At 46.8% G+C, this 18,560-nt stretch overlaps 1 protein-coding gene across 1 annotated transcript; it reads left to right on the top strand.

Moving 5' to 3' along the window:
- The first annotated feature begins 6,713 nt into the window (after positions 1-6,713).
- Positions 6,714-17,751, top strand: LOC100277427 (uncharacterized). Its single transcript, NM_001350260.1, has 23 exons — positions 6,714-7,551; positions 9,228-9,329; positions 9,409-9,552; positions 9,630-9,780; positions 9,857-9,884; positions 10,722-10,887; positions 10,963-11,026; positions 11,135-11,148; positions 11,234-11,318; positions 11,532-11,635; positions 11,745-11,883; positions 12,679-12,797; positions 12,895-13,047; positions 13,299-13,388; positions 13,730-13,807; positions 14,951-15,109; positions 15,220-15,423; positions 15,514-15,719; positions 15,799-15,934; positions 16,125-16,254; positions 16,357-16,503; positions 16,604-16,683; positions 16,823-17,751. The coding sequence occupies exons 1-23, from the start codon at positions 7,126-7,128 to the stop codon at positions 17,480-17,482; spliced, it is 3,585 nt and encodes a 1,194-aa protein (NP_001337189.1). The 5' UTR covers positions 6,714-7,125; the 3' UTR covers positions 17,483-17,751.
- Positions 17,752-18,560: the final 809 nt, after the last annotated feature.

The following is an 18,560-nucleotide window of genomic DNA, read 5'->3' as shown; positions in this document are numbered from 1 at the left end:
AGCCCGAAACATACAAGCTGGCCAACAATCAAGGCAAGGTCTACAGCAACGCTTGGAACATCCAACAGCTACGTCGCTTCTACCCTTAAGATGTTTCAAGTCGTTCATATTCCTCGTTTTTTCTTCACACACATAAATAAAGTCTAACCATCAAGGAAGGGTCAGCCTTGTCTTGGCAAAGCCCGACCCTCCCTCGGGGGCTAGAAGGGGGGAACCCCCTCTGCGTCAAAATTTTCCTCGGAAAAGTCTTTTGCCAGAACGTCTTTCGTGCTTTTCGACTGCTTCGATAGCGGGGTCCTGAAAACGACGAGGGTACACGTAAGCGGCAAGGCCGACCGAGCCGAGGGACTCCTACGCCTCCGGGATATGGATACCTCACTCATCACCTTCCGCGGTAAGTAACTCACGCTCGGATAAGCGATTCTGTTACCGAACGAGTCCTAACGCTCGAAAACTTTTCTGCCAGAACGACTTTCGTGCCTTCACGACTATATCGATAACAGAATCCTGCGAACGGGTAAGAGTGCGCGTAAGCGGCAAGGTCGACCGAGCCGAGGGACTCCTACGCCTCCGGTATACGGATACCTCACTCATCACCTTCCATAAAAAGTAACTCTCGCTCGGATAAGTGATTCTACTACCGACGAACAAGTCCTGATACTCGAAACAAGAGGAAAGAAAACACAGCTTTATAATCCGGCGTTAAAATGCTTAGGCCCCAGCGGCCGCGAAAAACATACGCATACTACAGACAAACTGTTCCTGCAGGTTCAGACATCGGCAGAGGGAGTAGCAGCACCCTTGGCGTCGTTTCCACCCTCGGCAGATCCTGGCCCAGCCTCGGACGGCGACTCGGGCGGAAGGATCTCCACCTCGGAGAAGGACGCCAGCACCGCGCTTGGGCCCTCACGGCCAGGTTCTCCGCAAGGGTTCTGGCCTGAGCGGACACCTCGGCTGGCCACTCCGTAGCCTCAGCCAGCTCTCCCCCGAGGACCTCAGCCCGGCTCACGGCCTCGGCAGCATGACCCCGGGGTTGGTCCCACTAGCGGACGACCTGGCCAAGCTCTAGCCGCCGCCGCTGCACCTCCTCGGCCAGGGACGCCACGTGCTCCCGGGCCGACGAAGCCTCTTTTCAAGCCAACTCTGCCTTCTGTCCACGCCGACGCCGCTGCCTCCGGCTCCAGCTCATCGCAGAGCGGCCGAAGGTTCTATAACTGAGCAAGAGAAGCCTTGAGCGGCAAGGCCGACCGAGCCGAGGGACTCCTACGCCTCTGGGATACGGATACCTCACTCGTCACCTTTCGCGCGAGGCAACTCACGCTCGGTTAAGCGGTTCAGCTAGCCGACAGGCGAGTCCTAGTGCTCGAAATGAGGAAGAAACACGGTATTACACTCAAGTACCTAGATGTTCAGGCCTCGACAGCTGCAATGAACAAACACCCATGTTCAGGGTGCCATTACAAACGGGACTCCGGTTCCATTCCCGCGGGTATGAACAACCTCCACACCAGAGGGCATGCGGGACAACAAACTTCAAGTGGCCCGCCGGCGACCGCTGCACCAACAGCGCGTCAACGACCTCCGTCTCGGACGGCAAGACAGCAGCAGCGATGGCCCCAGGGAAAACTTTACCGCTAGAAGGCCCTCGTTCACGTCCCCTCACGGGGGACGAGGACTAGCCATTAAAGCCAAAGAGCTGGAGACCCGGAGCGCAGGTGGCGCTGACGGTCTCGTCGGTGGGGAAACCTCCTCTTGCTGCCACCACCTCAGCACCGACGACAGTGGCCACCTGCCCACCAACACCGCACCAGCGAGCGACAGCCGCTCCAAAGCGCACCAGCAGGTCCTCACTCCCGCTCTCACCACAAGAACGAGAACGGGACCGTCCCAGAACACGAGTACCACCCTCGCGGCGTACGACGTGTTGTGTGACCTCCCAGTGCAGCCGGCGATCGTCGCTCGGGCGAAGGACGGACAGTTGCACCCTGGCCGGGGCGCAGCAGTTCGCCTTCCCCCGCATGGCTGGAGGACGCCTCCTCCGCACAGCTGGAGGATGCCCCTCTCCCCCGAACGCAGGAGGAAGAAGCGGGTCGCCGACCCACGCGGAGGTAGGCCCCAACTTGCCCCGCCCTCCTCCCCAGCCCGGATGATGAAGATCCTTGAAGCTGAGGGCGGGGCAGAGCCCGCAGCCCGACTTGCTTCTCCCCACCACCGAACTGGTGGTCATCATCCTGGATGACCATTGGTGAGGGAATGTAGTCGGGCTGCATGATGAAAATCCTTGAAGCCGAGCGATGGCTGAAGGGTGCCAACCCCCGCGAGGTCGCGCTCCTCCAACAGCAGCAAGACGAAGGCAATGTGGGTACCCCCCATCCGGGGGCTCGGAAGGTGGAAGGGCGCGATGCATGAGGGGAGTGCGAAGACATGGCCACCACCCGGGGGATCGACCCCTTTTTAAAGGCGGGTCTCCCCACTCTCATCCTCAAGCGTCACGGGCAAAGTCTTCATCGACGTGCTCCGGGGTCCTCCCCCTACGACACGGGGGCTGGGTCCCACACGCCATGCAAGCTGACCAGAAACGGAAGAAGCCAAACCACTGCGCGCGAAGCAGGTAACCGCCCCACAGTTATAAGCGTTGCCCCATTCTCGCTGAAACCAGCAGGCGAAAGGACGGATCGCCATGCAGGAGGCGTGCAACCGCACCACGGTTGTGCACCCTTTCAGCTTCATCGCATCCGGTGGGTCAGCGTGAAGGACTGGGCCCACATGTCATGCAACCGACGCAACAGTTACTGCGTGCAAGGAAACCGCACCGCCACTCGCGCCAATGCCGCGTCTTCTCGACTGCGGAACCAGTACCGCGACTCGAGGCAGCCCTGCGCATGACCCAACAGTGCCAATCGAGCACAACGATCACGGGTCAGCCAGCCGCGGGAAGAGGCGCGACGGTCGATATGGCCAAAAGTGGACTGGCAGTAATGGCGACAGCAGATGAGCGGAAGCAGCGGTCAAATCGCCTGCAGGCTCACGTCCCCTCCTGAAGCGGCATGGGAGCCCTCTCCTACGGCGTGAAGACGACGCGCCCGTGTTCTGTTCCTCGAACGACTCGCGCACGCGGCCGCCCCGCGAATCGCCCGTCCCGTCGCATTAACTCCTTGGCAGGGCAAGCGACACCTTTGGCAGGCGAAGCGGGCGTCGTTTCACCTCCGCCATGATGACCGCGTCAAAAAAGGTGCACCACACCGTTTAAATTCATATCCTTTTCCTCTTCCCCTTTCTCTCTCTTGCTACAGGGACCGGGAAAGGGGATATTTCGAAAGGGATCCTTCTCCGCGAAGGAAGCGGGCCTCGAGCCCTCCTACTGATCAGGGGTTCGAAGGCTGGCCCCTTGGAAGGGTTCGACAGCCGCCCTAGAGCACTTGGGCTCCGCACCCACTACTGATCAGGGGTTCGAAGACTGGCCCCTCGAAAGGGTTCGACAGCCGCCCCAGAACACGCAGAGTGAGGGATGACTCTAGGTACGTCCGTTACATGGCCGAGGCTCGGGCTACGCTCCCGAGGTACCCTAGGACATTTCCGAGACCAGCAGGAGCGATTTTGTAACGGAATGCCACCAAAGGGAGGCATCGAGCCCTCGGACCCTATCGAACGGGTCCGGGTCCGGAAAATCACCTGCAGGTACTTTTGGAGCGCGCCTCTGGGCCACTAGCCGACCCTTATCGAACGGGGCACGGACGTCCACTCGGATCACCCGTTAGCAACTCACTGGAGACATCATGTTCGGCGCCCTCCGAGGGCAACATGGCGCTTTCCCCCCCTTCCTCCTTGCGGAAAGGCGACGAAGGGGCGTATAATAAAAGTCGAGACAATCCTTGATCGTCCTCTCGCTCCGTGCAGAGGCTCGGGGGCTGCTCTCGCAACCCGGCTACGACCAAACCGTTGACAACATCAACAAACCAGCCTAAAAACTCGGAACCTGACCATGCACCCGGGCTACAATTAGGTCGCATGAGGGAACAACCAGGCCGGCCAAGGCATCACGAAAGGCATTAAGACCTCAGAGGAGTCAAACCACTCCTCCGAGGCCTCGGGGGCTACACCCGGCGGGTGCGCTCGCGCGCATCCACCGGAACAAAGTATAACCGAGAAAGGCCGGTCCTCTCGCAGAAAAGTGCGGCAAAGCCACCAAGCGAGTACCGACACTCCCTTTGAGGCTCGGGGCTACTGTCGGGTACCGTAATTAGGGGTACCCCCAACACTCCTAAACACGGCTGGTAACCACCATCAGCGCAAGCTGCAGAGACTGATGGGCGCGATTCAGGTCAAGGCTTCGTCTACCCAAGGGGCACAATCTCGCCTCGCCCGAGCCCAGCCTCGGACGGGAACTATAGTCCCAGACGAAGTTACGTCTCGCCCGAGGGCCTCCTCAGGCAGTGGGCGCACCCTCGGCACGCCCGAGGCCCAACTCGAGCAGGCTTCGTCAAGAAGCAACCTTGGCCAAATCGCCTCTCCAACCGACCGTATCGCAGGCGCATTCAATGCGAGGATCGCCTGACACCTTATCCTGACACACGTGCCTCAGTCGGCAAGGTCGAAGTGACCGCAGTCACTTCACCCTTTAGCTGACTGACCTGACAGGAAAACAGCACCGCTCGCCCTGCTCCGACTGCTGTGCCACCCACCAGGGTGAGGCTGACAACAGCCAAGTTCAGCCTCGGGCGCAATAGGGAGCTCCGCCTCGCCCGACCTTAGGCCTCGGCCTCGGAAGGAGGTCTCCGCCTCGCCTGACCCCAGGGCTCGGCCTCAACCTCGGCCTCGGAAGGTGGTCTCCGCCTCGCCCGACCCCAGGGCTCGGCCTCAACCTCGGCCTCGGGAGGAATCGCGTCCTCGCCCGACCCCGGCCTCGACCTGAGGAGAAGTCTCCGCCTCTCCCGACCTTGGGCTCGGACCGACCGCGCCACAGGGGATACATCATTACCCTACCCCTAGCTAGCTCAGGCTACGGGGAAACAAGACCGGCGTCCCATCTGGCTCGCCCTGGTAACAAGTAATGATGGCTCCTCGCGTGCGTCCATGACGACGGTGGTTCTCAGCCCCCTACGGAAGCAAGGAGACGTCAGCAAGATCCCAACAGCACTGACAGCTGTGTTTCTACAGGGCTCAGACACTTCTCCGACGGCCACGTTACCGCGTACACAGGGCTCTAGCACCTCTCCGACAGCCACGTTGGCATGTACACAGGGCTCAGGCACCTCGCTGCCACACACGTTAGCGCATAGCTACACCCCCATTGTACACCTGGACCCTCTCCTTGCATCTATAAAAGGGAGGTCCAGGGCCTTCATGCGAGAAGGAGGAGGGTCACGCGGGAGAACGAGCTGACGAACAGGCTCACTCTCTCTCTCTCGCGAACGCTTGTAACCCCTACTACGAGCGCATCCCCTGGCGCAGGATAACACGAGCCGCATTTTCCCCCTTGTGTTCCATCTCGCGCCAACCCATCTGGGCTGGGACACGCAGCGACAAATTTACTCGTCGGTCCAGGGACCCCCGGGGTCGAAACGCCGATAATATTCATCAATTATTACGTAAATAATATGTATATATATTTATTTTGCTAAATGTGGTAGCTCGTTTAACTCGTGAGCTGGTTTGTTAACGAATCCAACTAGGATGTCTTCATGTAAAAAATTCAAACGAGCTAATCCGAATCGAGTCGAGCTCGACCGAAGACCGAGCGAGCCGATGAGTGACTGGCATTTCGTCCAACTTGCTGCTCCCACGGTCTTTTTTCTGGATCTGGCGAAACGGGTGCACCCTGTGGCCGATTCAAAACCTTTCTATGAATTGCAACCCACCCAATATAAATCTAAGAGCTAGTTAGGGATGGCAATGGGTCGGGTTCAGATCGGGTAGAGTAAATACCCGTCCGCGACCATACCCATGGGGATTATCTATATCCGTCCATGACTATAACCACGGGTAAAATTTTGTACCCGTGCCCGTACCTATCGGGTATCAGGCGGATATCGGTAACCTATCGGGTATAGCAGCTTGGTGCATTCTCCTTGAATGAAGTCTAGTGCAGTTCTGAGCATCGCACATCGCCATGATCACCGGAGGCACATAATGTTGTTACACAGTGCAGTCATGCAGATGTAGCCCTGGACATGTGTTGCAAATGTTTTTTTGTTAATAAAATTCCAACTCGTCAAGATCGGAGAGTAGCTAGCACTATTAACACTCTCCTAGCTCAATTACTTGTACTAGATAGCACTGGTACTATGTACTGACACTTTATCAAACATAGTGACACTAGTATTAGAACCAGATCAGAAGCAACTACAGACAGGGAGGGATGGCAGTAGGATGAGCTGTCGAGGATGGACGACTAGCTAGCGTACTAGTAGGTTGAAAAATCTAAAATCACTATTTTCGGATATCCGTCGGGTACCCGCGGGTAAGAAATCAAATCCGTACCCGACCCGTAATAAAATCGGGTCGGGTACGGGTAAGACCCGCATGTCAAATTTTGTGCCCGAACCCGTACCCGACAGGTCGGATATCCGACGGATATCCGAACCCGCGGGTAAAATTGCCATCCCTAGAGCTAGTTTAGAGAATTTCTTATAAAAATGAAAATTACTTTGGAAAATAGGTTTTTCAAACTAGCCCAAACACGTTTAAAAACCACCACCACCGCCTTAATTCATACTCCGTATTAAATTGTTTTATCTCTCCCGAGCCAGCCCGTTGCTGGCTGCTTGCTTCTCGCAGAGACAGGGAGTGAGTGAGGCAGAGGAGGCGTACCTGCGGAGGCGGGCAGCCGAGGCCCGCGCAATTCGCGTCCAGCAGGGTGGGTCGGGCTCGCGGCGCCTCTATTGGCATTCCCGCGGTTGTGCGGGCGGGTTGGCGGCCAGCGAGATCGGCTGTTGTTTCTGGCGGTTTTTGTGAGGTGTTTAGTGTTTTGCTGGGTGTGACTGTGAGCGTGGATTGGCGACTGCTGGAGGGGTTTGGGGATCGATTTGAGGTCGTCGGAGCGGAGATCCCGAGGGGACCTGCGGTTTCGTTGTGGCCCGTGAGTTGGATTCCGGACGCAGTGCCGTCCGGCGGGCCGCCGAGACGATGGCGTCGGTGGAGGTGAGGTCGGTGCGGAAATCCACGGCCCTGCGGGCGCGCGGCGGGCCCAGCAAGCTGCAGTCGGCGCGGTCGATGCCGCTCGACTACAGGTACTCGGACGGTCCCTCGGCGGCGAACGGCGCCGGTGGCGGGCCGGCTGGGAACGGCGTCGGGCGCCGGGCGGTTGCGGTGGAGGCAGGGAAGGAGGAGAAGGAAGGTGAAGTGGTGCGGTTGGAGGGGGACGACGCGGACTCTCCGTACAGCTCCAATGTGGTGACAGCGGAGGAGGAGGCGGGGAATACAGGTGGAGGAGGAGACGAGGTGGATTCGGCGGCCGCGGCGACGCCAAGGCGGTTGTCGCCAAGGGCAGCAGCGAGCCCCACGCAAGTCGACGCCCGGTGGGGTGACACCAGCTCGTACGGCGCTAAGAAGGTGGGCGGTCTCCCTTTCATTTCTGATGATTTTGAAATGTGAGAAGTGTCGGGGTTGGGAATTCAGAACATTGCGAAATTCTTTTGGTGAAACAATGGCAGATGCGATCATGCGATGCTGATCTCGTATTTTAGAGGGCTCTCCGGTAATATGTGAAACTAAGCGCTACTATAAGCTATGTAATCACCATTTATTGATGGCTCGTACAAAAGTGTGGATTTGAGACCTTTAGGTTGTTTCTGTATGGCAAGTAAGATAATGCAGTTATGGTGTGTGTATGTAATTTATTTATTTGGTTTTATGAGATCAGAATCGACTACTATAGTTCTATCCTTCTGTGTTATTATTGCACTGCGATCTGCATATACTTTTCTCCCACCAACCTCAATCCGCTGTAGCATAAATGTGAGCAGGGATAGTTACCATTTTACGGCAGAACAGTTTTTCCTTTCACTTCGAAAGATTTAGACAAACTTAAGTGTTTCCTAGTAGATTTAACTCTTTTATTGAGAAACATTTCAATAACTGTAGCATGTCAAAACCTACAGAAGCATGTCAACTTAGTAGGCTAGTACTATACTTATGGGGTGTTTGGTTTATATGGACTAATTTTTAGTTACTTCATTTTATTCCATTTTTGTCCCTAAATTACTAAATATAAAAACTAAATTAGAGATTTAGTTCCTATATTTGGCAATGTAGGACTAAAATGAAATAAAATAGATGGACTAAAAATTAGTCCCTAGAAACCAAACACCCTCTTAAGTCTTAACCTGTTGATATTCTACATGACACATCATTAGAGATGGCAATGGGTAAAAACCCGCTGGGTATTACTTGCCCAAACCCGTACCCGCGAAGAAAAAATACGCCCGCTAAAAAACCCATACCCATGACGGGTATAAAATTTTGCCCAAACCCATACCCATGCGGGTTTTGGGTACCCAACGGGTTTCCCATACCCACTAACATCAACATAAAAAATAATTCATCATGTAAATGATAATCAATACATTAATAAGTAGCATAAAAGGAACAAGTGATAACTAATTTTAGCCTAAAATTTGTTACATGAAGCTTATTTCAATTATAACATATTCAATTAATAATATTATGAGACATATTTATAAGGAATGTTGATTTTAAGGCGGGTTTTAAAAACCCATGGGTTTGCGGGTATGGGTAGTGGAAGAACAAACCCATGCCCACGTACCCGTTGGGTTTCCATTTGAACCCATTAACAAACCCATGGGTAGAGAAATTGACCCAAACCCATACCCTAATAGAGCAAAAACCCATCGGGTTTCGGGTAGCGGGTACCCATTGCCATCTCTACACATCATACCTAGTAGGCTAGTACTACCTCCGTTCACAAATATATGACACCATTAACTTCTTTTGAAAACTTTGATCACTCGTCTTATTCAAAATATTTATTCAAAAATGTAAAATTTTAAATCAAGCATAAACTAACTTAAGTGATAAAACAAATCACAAAAAATAAATGTTAACTCATTATTTTTTTGAATAAGACGAGTGGTCAAATTTTTTTAAAAAAGTCAACGGTGTCATATATTTATGAACGGAGGGAGTACTATACTTACATGCGAACTGTCTTTTTTTTGGAAGTTGTGGATTACAACGTGAATTCATATTCTACCCTATACGTGTTGCAGAAGCATAGAGTGTTTTGTCAGCTTCGAAATGGTGATTGGGCATTATGCACAGTACTTGCAACCTCCGGTGACGAGTCTGTTCTAAAGGTTTCTGAAGGGAAAGTAAGTTGCAGATTTCTTTTAAGAGTCTGTTCTATAATCACTGGAAGCATGGTCATTTGACCGCCCTTCCCTTTTTAAGGTACTGAGATTGAAAACAGAGAGCCTTCAACCTGCAAATCCTGAAATTCTTGATGGAGTGGATGACCTTATGCAGCTAAGTTATCTAAGTGAACCATCAGTGCTGTACAATCTGCAGTACAGATACTCCCAGGACATGATTTATGTAAGAAGTGATGTGAACTTTTTATTTTTTATGGAATTCAATTAATGGCTTTATTATTGATATTTATCGTACTGTAGACTAAAGCAGGTCCAGTTTTGGTGGCTGTCAATCCTTTCAAGAAAGTTTCTCTGTATGGTAACGAGTACATTGATGCATATAGAAATAAATCAATGGATAGTCCACATGTTTATGCAATAGCAGATGCAGCACTTTGTGAAATGAAAAGAGGTCAGTCCACAAATGCTGATGCAACTACCTTGGCAGCTAAATTTGTGCCTAACTAAGTGTTATATTCTTTTTTCAGATGAAGTCAACCAATCTATAATTATAAGGTGGGTAGTTTTTTTAATGAGATATTCTTAGTGTAATAAGGCCATGTACTTTGATGATAAATGATGGTAAATAGAGTCAAGCCTCAGAATGTTTTCCTTTTAAAGAATGGCACTGTTTCATTTATACTAGTTTTCCCATCAGCTGAACTGAAGAAATAGTAACCTGTCCAGCCAAGTGTATTGTACCTGTGTTGTTCATTAATTAAGTTCAGACCATAAGGATCCTGTTGAGAGGACTAAAAGATGTGATGTTTTTTGGTTTACTAGAATCATAATGTGAGTGGTTTGAGTAACACTCCTCGGGTCCTGAGTTTGACTTCAAGTGGGAGCGAATTTCAGGCCAGGGTTAAACCCCCCCCCCCCCCCCTCTTTGTTCCATGCCAAAGCACAGGTCGAAAGCCTAGCCCTGGTTGTGGTCGTTCTCACATGGGCTACGATGCCGATGTGTACAGGTGGGGCAGGGGTTTCGGGGGGTTTTCTCGACCTGCGTGAAAATGTCTTCTTAATATAATGCCCGGAGACTCTTATCCCCTCGTAGGTCGATTTTTTATAATGTTAGTGATCTTCAAACAGATGGAATAGGTATTGGCTCATGTACCCTTTCCATCATGTGGTTCACTTGAATGTAAGAAAAAAATGTACATCACTTGTCTTGAACACCGAATATATACCTTTCATGTAGTTGAAATATTTTACTCCAGGGAACAAGTTATAGTTCGTTTTCTATGTTAGTTTGTTGAGATCATTTGAGAAATTGATTACATTAATATTCTAGTAGCACCCTTATTGATTACGTGAAGAGGTGATGGCATTTTTATTCTTTTGATTTTGATACAGTGGTGAGAGTGGCGCAGGAAAAACAGAAACTGCGAAAATTGCTATGCAGTATCTGGCTTCTCTTGGAGGTGGAAGTGGCATTGAATACGAAATTCTTCAGACCAATCCAATACTCGAGGCTTTTGGCAATGCAAAGACATTGAGAAATGATAACTCAAGTCGTTTTGTAAGTTTTATTTATTCGTGTGTGTTCACTATACTACAGCTTCGAATGAAGATCAATCTTTATTCTCAATTGCAGGGAAAGCTTATCGAAATTCATTTCAGTACCACTGGAAGAATATGTGGTGCCATGATTCAAACATGTATGCAGATCTATCAAGTTCCCTTACATATCATTAATATTTGCTGGTTTCATGTTAAATTTCTAACTATGGTTGTTTAATTTTTGTGATTATCTTGTTGCATGGCAGTTTTGCTTGAGAAGGTAACTTCTAATCTTATGTTTGTCCTTAGAAAAATGGTAGTGTTTCACTAGTCTAATATGCCTTTTTTCACTTTCATTACGGCAGTCCAGAGTTGTGCAATGTGCAGTTGGTGAACGATCGTACCATATATTTTATCAGCTGTGTGCTGGTGCACCTGCATCTCTAAGAGGTAAATAATCTATCGATTATTGGTACATATGATTATATCCTTTAAACAATTCTCACATTTTCTATATTAGAAATTGCTATTATTTGTTTTGCTTACTTTCCAGCAGAGATTATTCCTTCATAATTCTTAATGAAAAATCCATGTTCCTCGCCTTTTCTCTTCATAAACCATGATTTAATCATATACATTTCTTTATTATGTTGTTTTATACAGAGAAGTTGAATTTGAAAAAGGTAGATGAGTACAAATATCTTAAACAGAGCTGTTGCTATTCAATTGCGGGCGTGGATGATGCCCAAATGTTTCGAACTGTGACGGTACTGTTTTTATACCTCATTCTACAGAACAAGCTCTTCCGTGTGTGTGTGTGTGTGTTTTTTTTCTGTTCTTTGCTCCTATCATGTTTTCTGATTTCTTCTATTTTAGGAAGCTATGGACATCGTTCATATCAGCAAAGAGGACCAAGAGAATGTTTTTGCAATGGTCTCTGCTGTTCTATGGCTGGGGGATGTCTCGTTCACAGTAATTGACAATGAAAATCATGTTGAAATCATTGCGGATGAAGGTAAAATTTCATTTGATCTTTACTCAATGATTTAGTGTTCTTTGACGTCCTGAATGTTTCTTCAGTCCCTCATTGTACTAATTTTGATATCTGTCATTTCCATATCTTCATTTCAGTAAATTTACTTTAGTTTCTGTGTTTTGCTCATCATTTTGAATAATACCTTTCATTGGATTCTGTTCTACCTTGTTTCGTTTGCGGTATTGGAATCCTGAAGTTTGAAATTCTCCTTTACAAAACATTCTAATAAGATGTTCTACCATTTGAAACAATGTTTTTTATTAGTGTGGATTTGATGATTTTCTGATGCCCTGCTTCCCCTTGGATTTCAGAGGCTATCCTGGTTTTTTTTGTTATGGTCAAGACTGAGCAATAGCTCCGCTTGTAGATACTCCTTTTCAGAATCTGCCCACCCAAGGTCGAGCCTTGGTGTTTCTAGGTTGTGTGAATACCTTCCTAAGGAGTTTTTACCCACCACCTCAAACTAGTCTATTATCAATAAACCTTCTGAGATTATTTACTACTAGGAAAAAAATCACAATAACCACAAATTTGGTGTTGCTGTAGTGTAGTCCATATGTTTTGACATGTTGAGCCTCAGCATGGAACTGTTGATATATGATTAGACTTTATCTTTGCCAGGATGTGCTTTGCTGTGACAGAGTGCACGTGTATAAAACTTGTTTCAAGGAGTCCGCCTGATGATGTTTTGGAAAACTGAACACAAACTAGCAATTGGTATCACCACAAGGCACTACAATGTTTTTTGTAACAAAAAATTACCTGCTATTGCAGCTTCAAAAATGGTTGCAGAACTTCTTGGCTGCAGTATTGAAGATCTCAATTTAGCTTTGACAAAGCGCCACATGAAAGTAAATAATGAAAACATTGTCCAGAAACTTACCCTTGCTCAGGTTTGTTGTTTATCAACTTATGGTAAACTATCAACCATAATTGTAAGAAGTACTATAATTTGTATATATGATGCATCTACCCTTTTTAATATTTCAGGCAACTGACACAAGAGATGCTCTGGCCAAATCATTGTATGCCAGTTTGTTTGAATGGCTTGTAGAACAAATTAATAAGTCTCTCTCAGTTGGCAAGCGTCGAACTGGGAGATCTATCAGTATTCTTGATATCTATGGCTTTGAATCATTTGATGTAATATACCTTTTTTACCTAAAGTTGTCATATATTAGAAGGGCAGGCCTGTTGCGATGGTGAGAATTGTCTCACTAAGTTACCAGGTAGCGGGTTCGAAGCAGCTTCTCCGCATTTGCGGGGGGAAGCTTGCCTCGATTTATCCCTTCCCCAGACCCCACTCGTTTGGGATCCTCCGGCACTAGGTCTGCCCCCAAAGTTGTCATATATTAAATTGCATGTACTTACTGGCGACATTATTACATTTGCAGAAGAACAGTTTTGAACAGTTCTGCATCAATTATGCTAATGAAAGGTTGCAACAACATTTCAATCGTCATTTATTTAAGCTTGAGCAAGAGGTAAGTTATTTTCTATGTTTCAATGCACAGAGTCTGTTTTCTCAATTTGCAATTCTTTTAATCATTTGGTTGACATTAAAAACTGTGATTTTTAGAATAATGGTTGATTTATTATGCTATGAACTTTTTTATTCTTAAAGCAGCTTTATTTCTTTGAACAGTAGTATTGTCACAACCTTATTATTGTGCATTTTTGTGTGTTCTAGGCAGAAATATGAAATGTGCTTCCAGAATCTGCTATTGTGTTGTCTAAGTGGAAAATGGTGTACATTGAATGTTTACTTATTCATGCTATTTTGTAATAAGTATTAAACAAAGGATCAATTTGTTTCTATGAACAGGAATATGTGGAGGATGGCATCGACTGGGCAAAGGTCGACTTTGAGGATAATCAAGATTGTTTGAGTCTATTTGAGAAAGTATGAGCCATTACATTCTGTTCACTGATATCACTTGCTAACAATAATATGGGTCCACAAGTTCTGGAGATTCATTATTTAGCATTTAGCAATCCTTTTCCCCCACAATCATGGTTGAAGCTGGAAGGCGTTCCTCGGTTTTGAATTTCTTTGGTAGGAGCAATGAATCCTAGCTGGCCAGAGGTTCGAACCTGGGTGGGTGACTGGTTGTTCCATTACGGTGCTACCAACTGAGCTATGCTTGTTCTCATGTAATAAGAACAATTCCTGTTCAAGGAGGAAAACAAATCTGCAATACTGCTTTAAGATAAAATTTTCCCTTTTTTCACAACAAGCAAAGATAAGTGCTACTGCGTGCTAGGATACCTAATCCATTATCGATGAGGAAAAAGGACAAATTTCGTTGACCTTGTATGCTTTCTTTTGGCTGAAAAGTATGGTATATTAGAAGATAAAAAGTAAATATTGGTTTGCTTAAAATAATACCTGTCAAAGTGAAATTTTCTGAGAAGAATGTGTCCAAATGGCTGGGTGGGTTCCAGTGAGGTCTCTTCACCTCTTGTACTATTTTCCTTCTAAATGAAATGACATGTGTCTTTGCTACTTTGTTGGAGAAAAAATGTGTCAAATGGCTGAAAGATAAAATCTATGAATTTCGGAATACTCCACTCTCTAGATATTATTGTTAGAGATAAGTTGGTTCTATGGAACTTTGCCAAAACTTTAGTGGATCGATTGGCATTTATGGACTTGGAAACAATTACAAAGTAAAAGGAATTACTGGTTTATCAAACCATGATGATAAAGCATGTTTATGATTTAGAGCCAACATACATAGACCTGATAAATATTACAAGTAAAATAACTGATTTATCAAACCAAGATGATAAGGCAAGAATATGGCTTGGAGCCACTAGATCATGGGTTTCTTATACAAGGAGGTTGGGTTAACACTGTGGGTTCTTATTAAATCAATAACACTTAGACATTTATACTTTTTATTTATAATGTTCCATAATTCATTTATAGGATCTGAGAACTTGGTAAACTATCCTAATTCCTCTTGCTTTGTATATCTTGCAAACTTGACCTACAGCCATGTAGTAATTCATATCTTCTTGCTGTCTAACACTCCTAATGCAGAAACCACTGGGGTTATTGTCTCTGCTGGATGAGGAATCTACTTTCCCCAATGCCACAGATCTTACTTTTGCAAACAAGCTTAAGCAACATCTTAACTCGAATTCTTGCTTCAGAGGAGAAAGAGACAAGGGATTTGCTGTCCGTCACTATGCAGGAGAGGTTGGATGTTGCTATACATTAATTATTCCTTTTCACAGTGAACAGTAGTTTGCTTTCTTTCTTCTTTGTTTTACCATTTATAATCGTTGGTTCTTATTCTTAATAATCAGGTGGCTTATGATACTTCGGGTTTTCTGGAGAAGAATAGAGATTTATTGCACATGGACTCGATTCAGCTCCTTGCCAAATGCAAAACTTTTCTGCCAAAAATGTTTGCATCTAAGATGTTAGTTCAACCAGATGATTCTATGTCTGTTCCATATAGATCTAGTGCTGCTGATTCTCAAAAACTAAGTGTTGCCATGAAGTTCAAGGTGCAGATTTTGCACTCCCAGAGAGAGCCACTCTGCTAGATCTTGATTGAATCAGAACAGTTTAATTGACAACGTGTGCATTTTTTGCAGGGTCAACTGTTCCAACTTATGCAAAGACTGGAAAGTACAACACCACACTTTATTCGTTGCATTAAACCAAATAATTTACAACTTCCTGCAATTTATGAACAAGGACTTGTGCTTCAACAACTTAAATGCTGTGGGGTTCTCGAGGTTGTCCGGATTTCAAGATCTGGGTATCCAACAAGAATGACTCACCAGAAGTTTGCTCGGCGGTAAGTTAACTCTGAACAACTGCAGTAAATTTCTGCCAACTTTTTTTTTTATAAAAAAGTTAATATTTAATTTAATCAGGTATGGCTTTCTTCTTCTTGAGGATGTTGCATCTCAAGATCCACTCAGTGTTTCAGTTGCAATTCTTCATCAGTTCAACATTTTACCTGAGATGTATCAAGTTGGCTACACAAAGTTGTTCTTCCGAACTGGACAGGTTAGTTCTATTTATTCAATTTTCTGCCAATGGCCACATTAGAAACTAAATCTATTGCTTTCATTACATGTTTATAGACCATTCATTGTCTTGGATTTTTATCTATATATGTATGTACTATTTTATTTTTGTTTTAAGCATTTGGTGAAACTAATCTTGTGTTACTTTGTCCTTCGATATTGGGCTGAAGATTGGCAAACTTGAAGATACTCGGAATCGTACTCTACACGGTATTCTAAGGGTTCAAAGCTGTTTCAGGGGGCATCAAGCCCGTCATCATGCGAGAGAACGAATAAGAGGAGTTTTGGCTCTTCAAACATGTAATTTCTCCCAAGATTACCTGAAATATTTTACCTTTTATCCTTGTTGAATTTTTCCTCTTTAAGTTTACTATATGGAATGGACCCACCCTTAACTTGCAGTCATTCGTGGTGAGAAAGCACGGCAAATTTATTCCTCTTTGTTGAGGAAACATAGAGCAGCAGTTATTTTGCAGAGTAACTTGAGATGTTGGCTTGCAAGAAGGTATTTCATAAATGTCCGGAAGGCCTCAGTGATAATACAGTCTGGTATGAAGATTTCTTGATCCTCCTTTTGTAGGAGTTCATTGGAGGGGAGCAATTAACTGACACACTGTTTCTATGTCTTCCTATGTTGGAAAATATGTAGGTATTCGTGGCAGTCTTGTTCGAAGATGTAATGGCAATATTGATCTAATAAACGTGCTAAGAGAGTTTGAATCAAAACAGGTACAGTAAGTGTGTGTGTGTGCCTTGTATTGTGCCGCTGGCAGTTATATGCATAGCATCCTCCTTGGAATGTGTTGCCCTTGTTCGTTCTTAAATAATTCAAACTGGCCTGAGTTTTTCATTATTAATATTCTTTCAGGAGGCAGAGGGTGACCAAATTTTGATCAAGGCATCAGTCCTGGCCGAGTTACAGAGGCGGATACTAAAAGCCGAGGCCACAGTACGTGAAAAGGAGGAAGAGAATGAGACGCTTCATCAGCGGCTTCAGCAATATGAAAACCGCTGGTTAGAGTACGAGCAGAAAATGAAAGCTATGGAGGAAATGTGGCAGAAGCAAATGCGTTCGTTGCAGTCGAGCCTTTCCGTAGCAAAGAAGAGTCTTGCTCTGCATGAGACACCTAGGATGTCGGACTCATCAGTGGATCAGAGCTGGGAAAGCAACGGGAACCATGTCAGCAGCGGGTCTCAGCTGGTGCCACGCACTGGTGGGCGCGAAATGAGCGCTGGCCTGAGCGTCATCGGCCGCCTAGCAGAAGAATTCGAACAGCGGAGCCAGGTTTTTGCTGATGACGCCAAGTTCCTGGTTGAGGTCAAGTCCGGGCAGGCGGATGCCAGCCTAAACCCAGACATGGAGCTCCGGAGGCTGAAGCACAACTTCGACTCGTGGAAGAAAGATTTCAGTGGCCGAATAAGGGAGACAAAGATGATCCTGAACAAGCTCGGGAACGGCAACGAGTCATCGCCCAACTCCGTGAAGCGGAAATGGTGGGGCAGGCTGAACACCTCCAAGTTTTCGTGAGTTTGTTATGTATACTGATTGGTAATTCGTAGATGTACCGGTATTTTACACGCCGGTGTGGTTCTAGCTTCCTAGAGTTTCTATTCTACGGGGTGTCGTGACTTGTGAAAGTCGAGTGTGTTGGGCTGGAGTTGTGTTCCGTGGAGGGCGAGTTGTATAGTTCTTCCACAATGGCTTCCTTTGAGGGGGGTCAAGGACTACTGAATTGTGATGTAATTACTTGCTGAAGTAGTTGTCGAAGCGGGAAGATTGTGACATCGCTCACTATTCCACTATCCTCGTGCTTTACTTTCTGCCTGTTGTAGATTAATAGATTTAGATGTGGCATGATGTGTTAACAACTCACTACCAGTGTGTATTGATTCAACTCAACAGTAGCGATTACAGAGGAATAGAGTTGAGGTAGAAAGATCAGGAACACGCTAAGCAGGAATAGGTAGGATTAAGGAAGGGAAACTCTAACCCTAGAAGCAGCTAGCTAGGAATGAGGAAGGAGGACGACGAAGTCGTAGCTGTTCTCTTTGATGTCTCTTGTCGCCGTTGCTTCTGCGCTCTTGTAGAAGCCATCATGTGGTCTAGGTAATGCTCGACCAGGCCAAGGCTCATACGATGGCCCAACCGTGATCCTTGACAGGTAATTATCGCGGACCGTCCAGCTATAATTCGAGTACCGTTTGGCTGTGTTGATTTGCTCCAGTCCAAAGGAGACAAAATTGAGCAAAAGGATTTTTAGAGCTGGCGTGGACCGTCCGGAACCAGGGACAGACCGTCGACGAGTCATCACCGAGGGAAGACAACTGTTGATCTAGCCGTTGGGTTGTCAAACATAATCGTTGTAATGTCAGTCCGACCGTTGGAGGGTCATGGAATGTCCGGGCCCTAGCCGCGGACCGTCCACCAGTGCAGATTTTGGCAGATGCGCCATAACGACTATTTGGGTGGTTGAAGAGCTATAAAAGCCACCCCAACCAGCCCATTCTTAGGATTCACAGATCCATATCATACACAAGAGTTGGGTATTCACTTCTATCTACTAGAGCAACACTTCTATACACATCAAAGCCTCACAAGTGCCACA

This window comes from Zea mays, chromosome 5 (genome assembly GCF_902167145.1).
Source record: "Zea mays cultivar B73 chromosome 5, Zm-B73-REFERENCE-NAM-5.0, whole genome shotgun sequence".
NCBI classification, from domain to species: Eukaryota; Viridiplantae; Streptophyta; class Magnoliopsida; order Poales; family Poaceae; genus Zea; species Zea mays.
The sequence above is the reverse complement of the archived record's forward strand: the minus strand, read 5'-3'. Positions and strand labels throughout refer to the sequence as shown.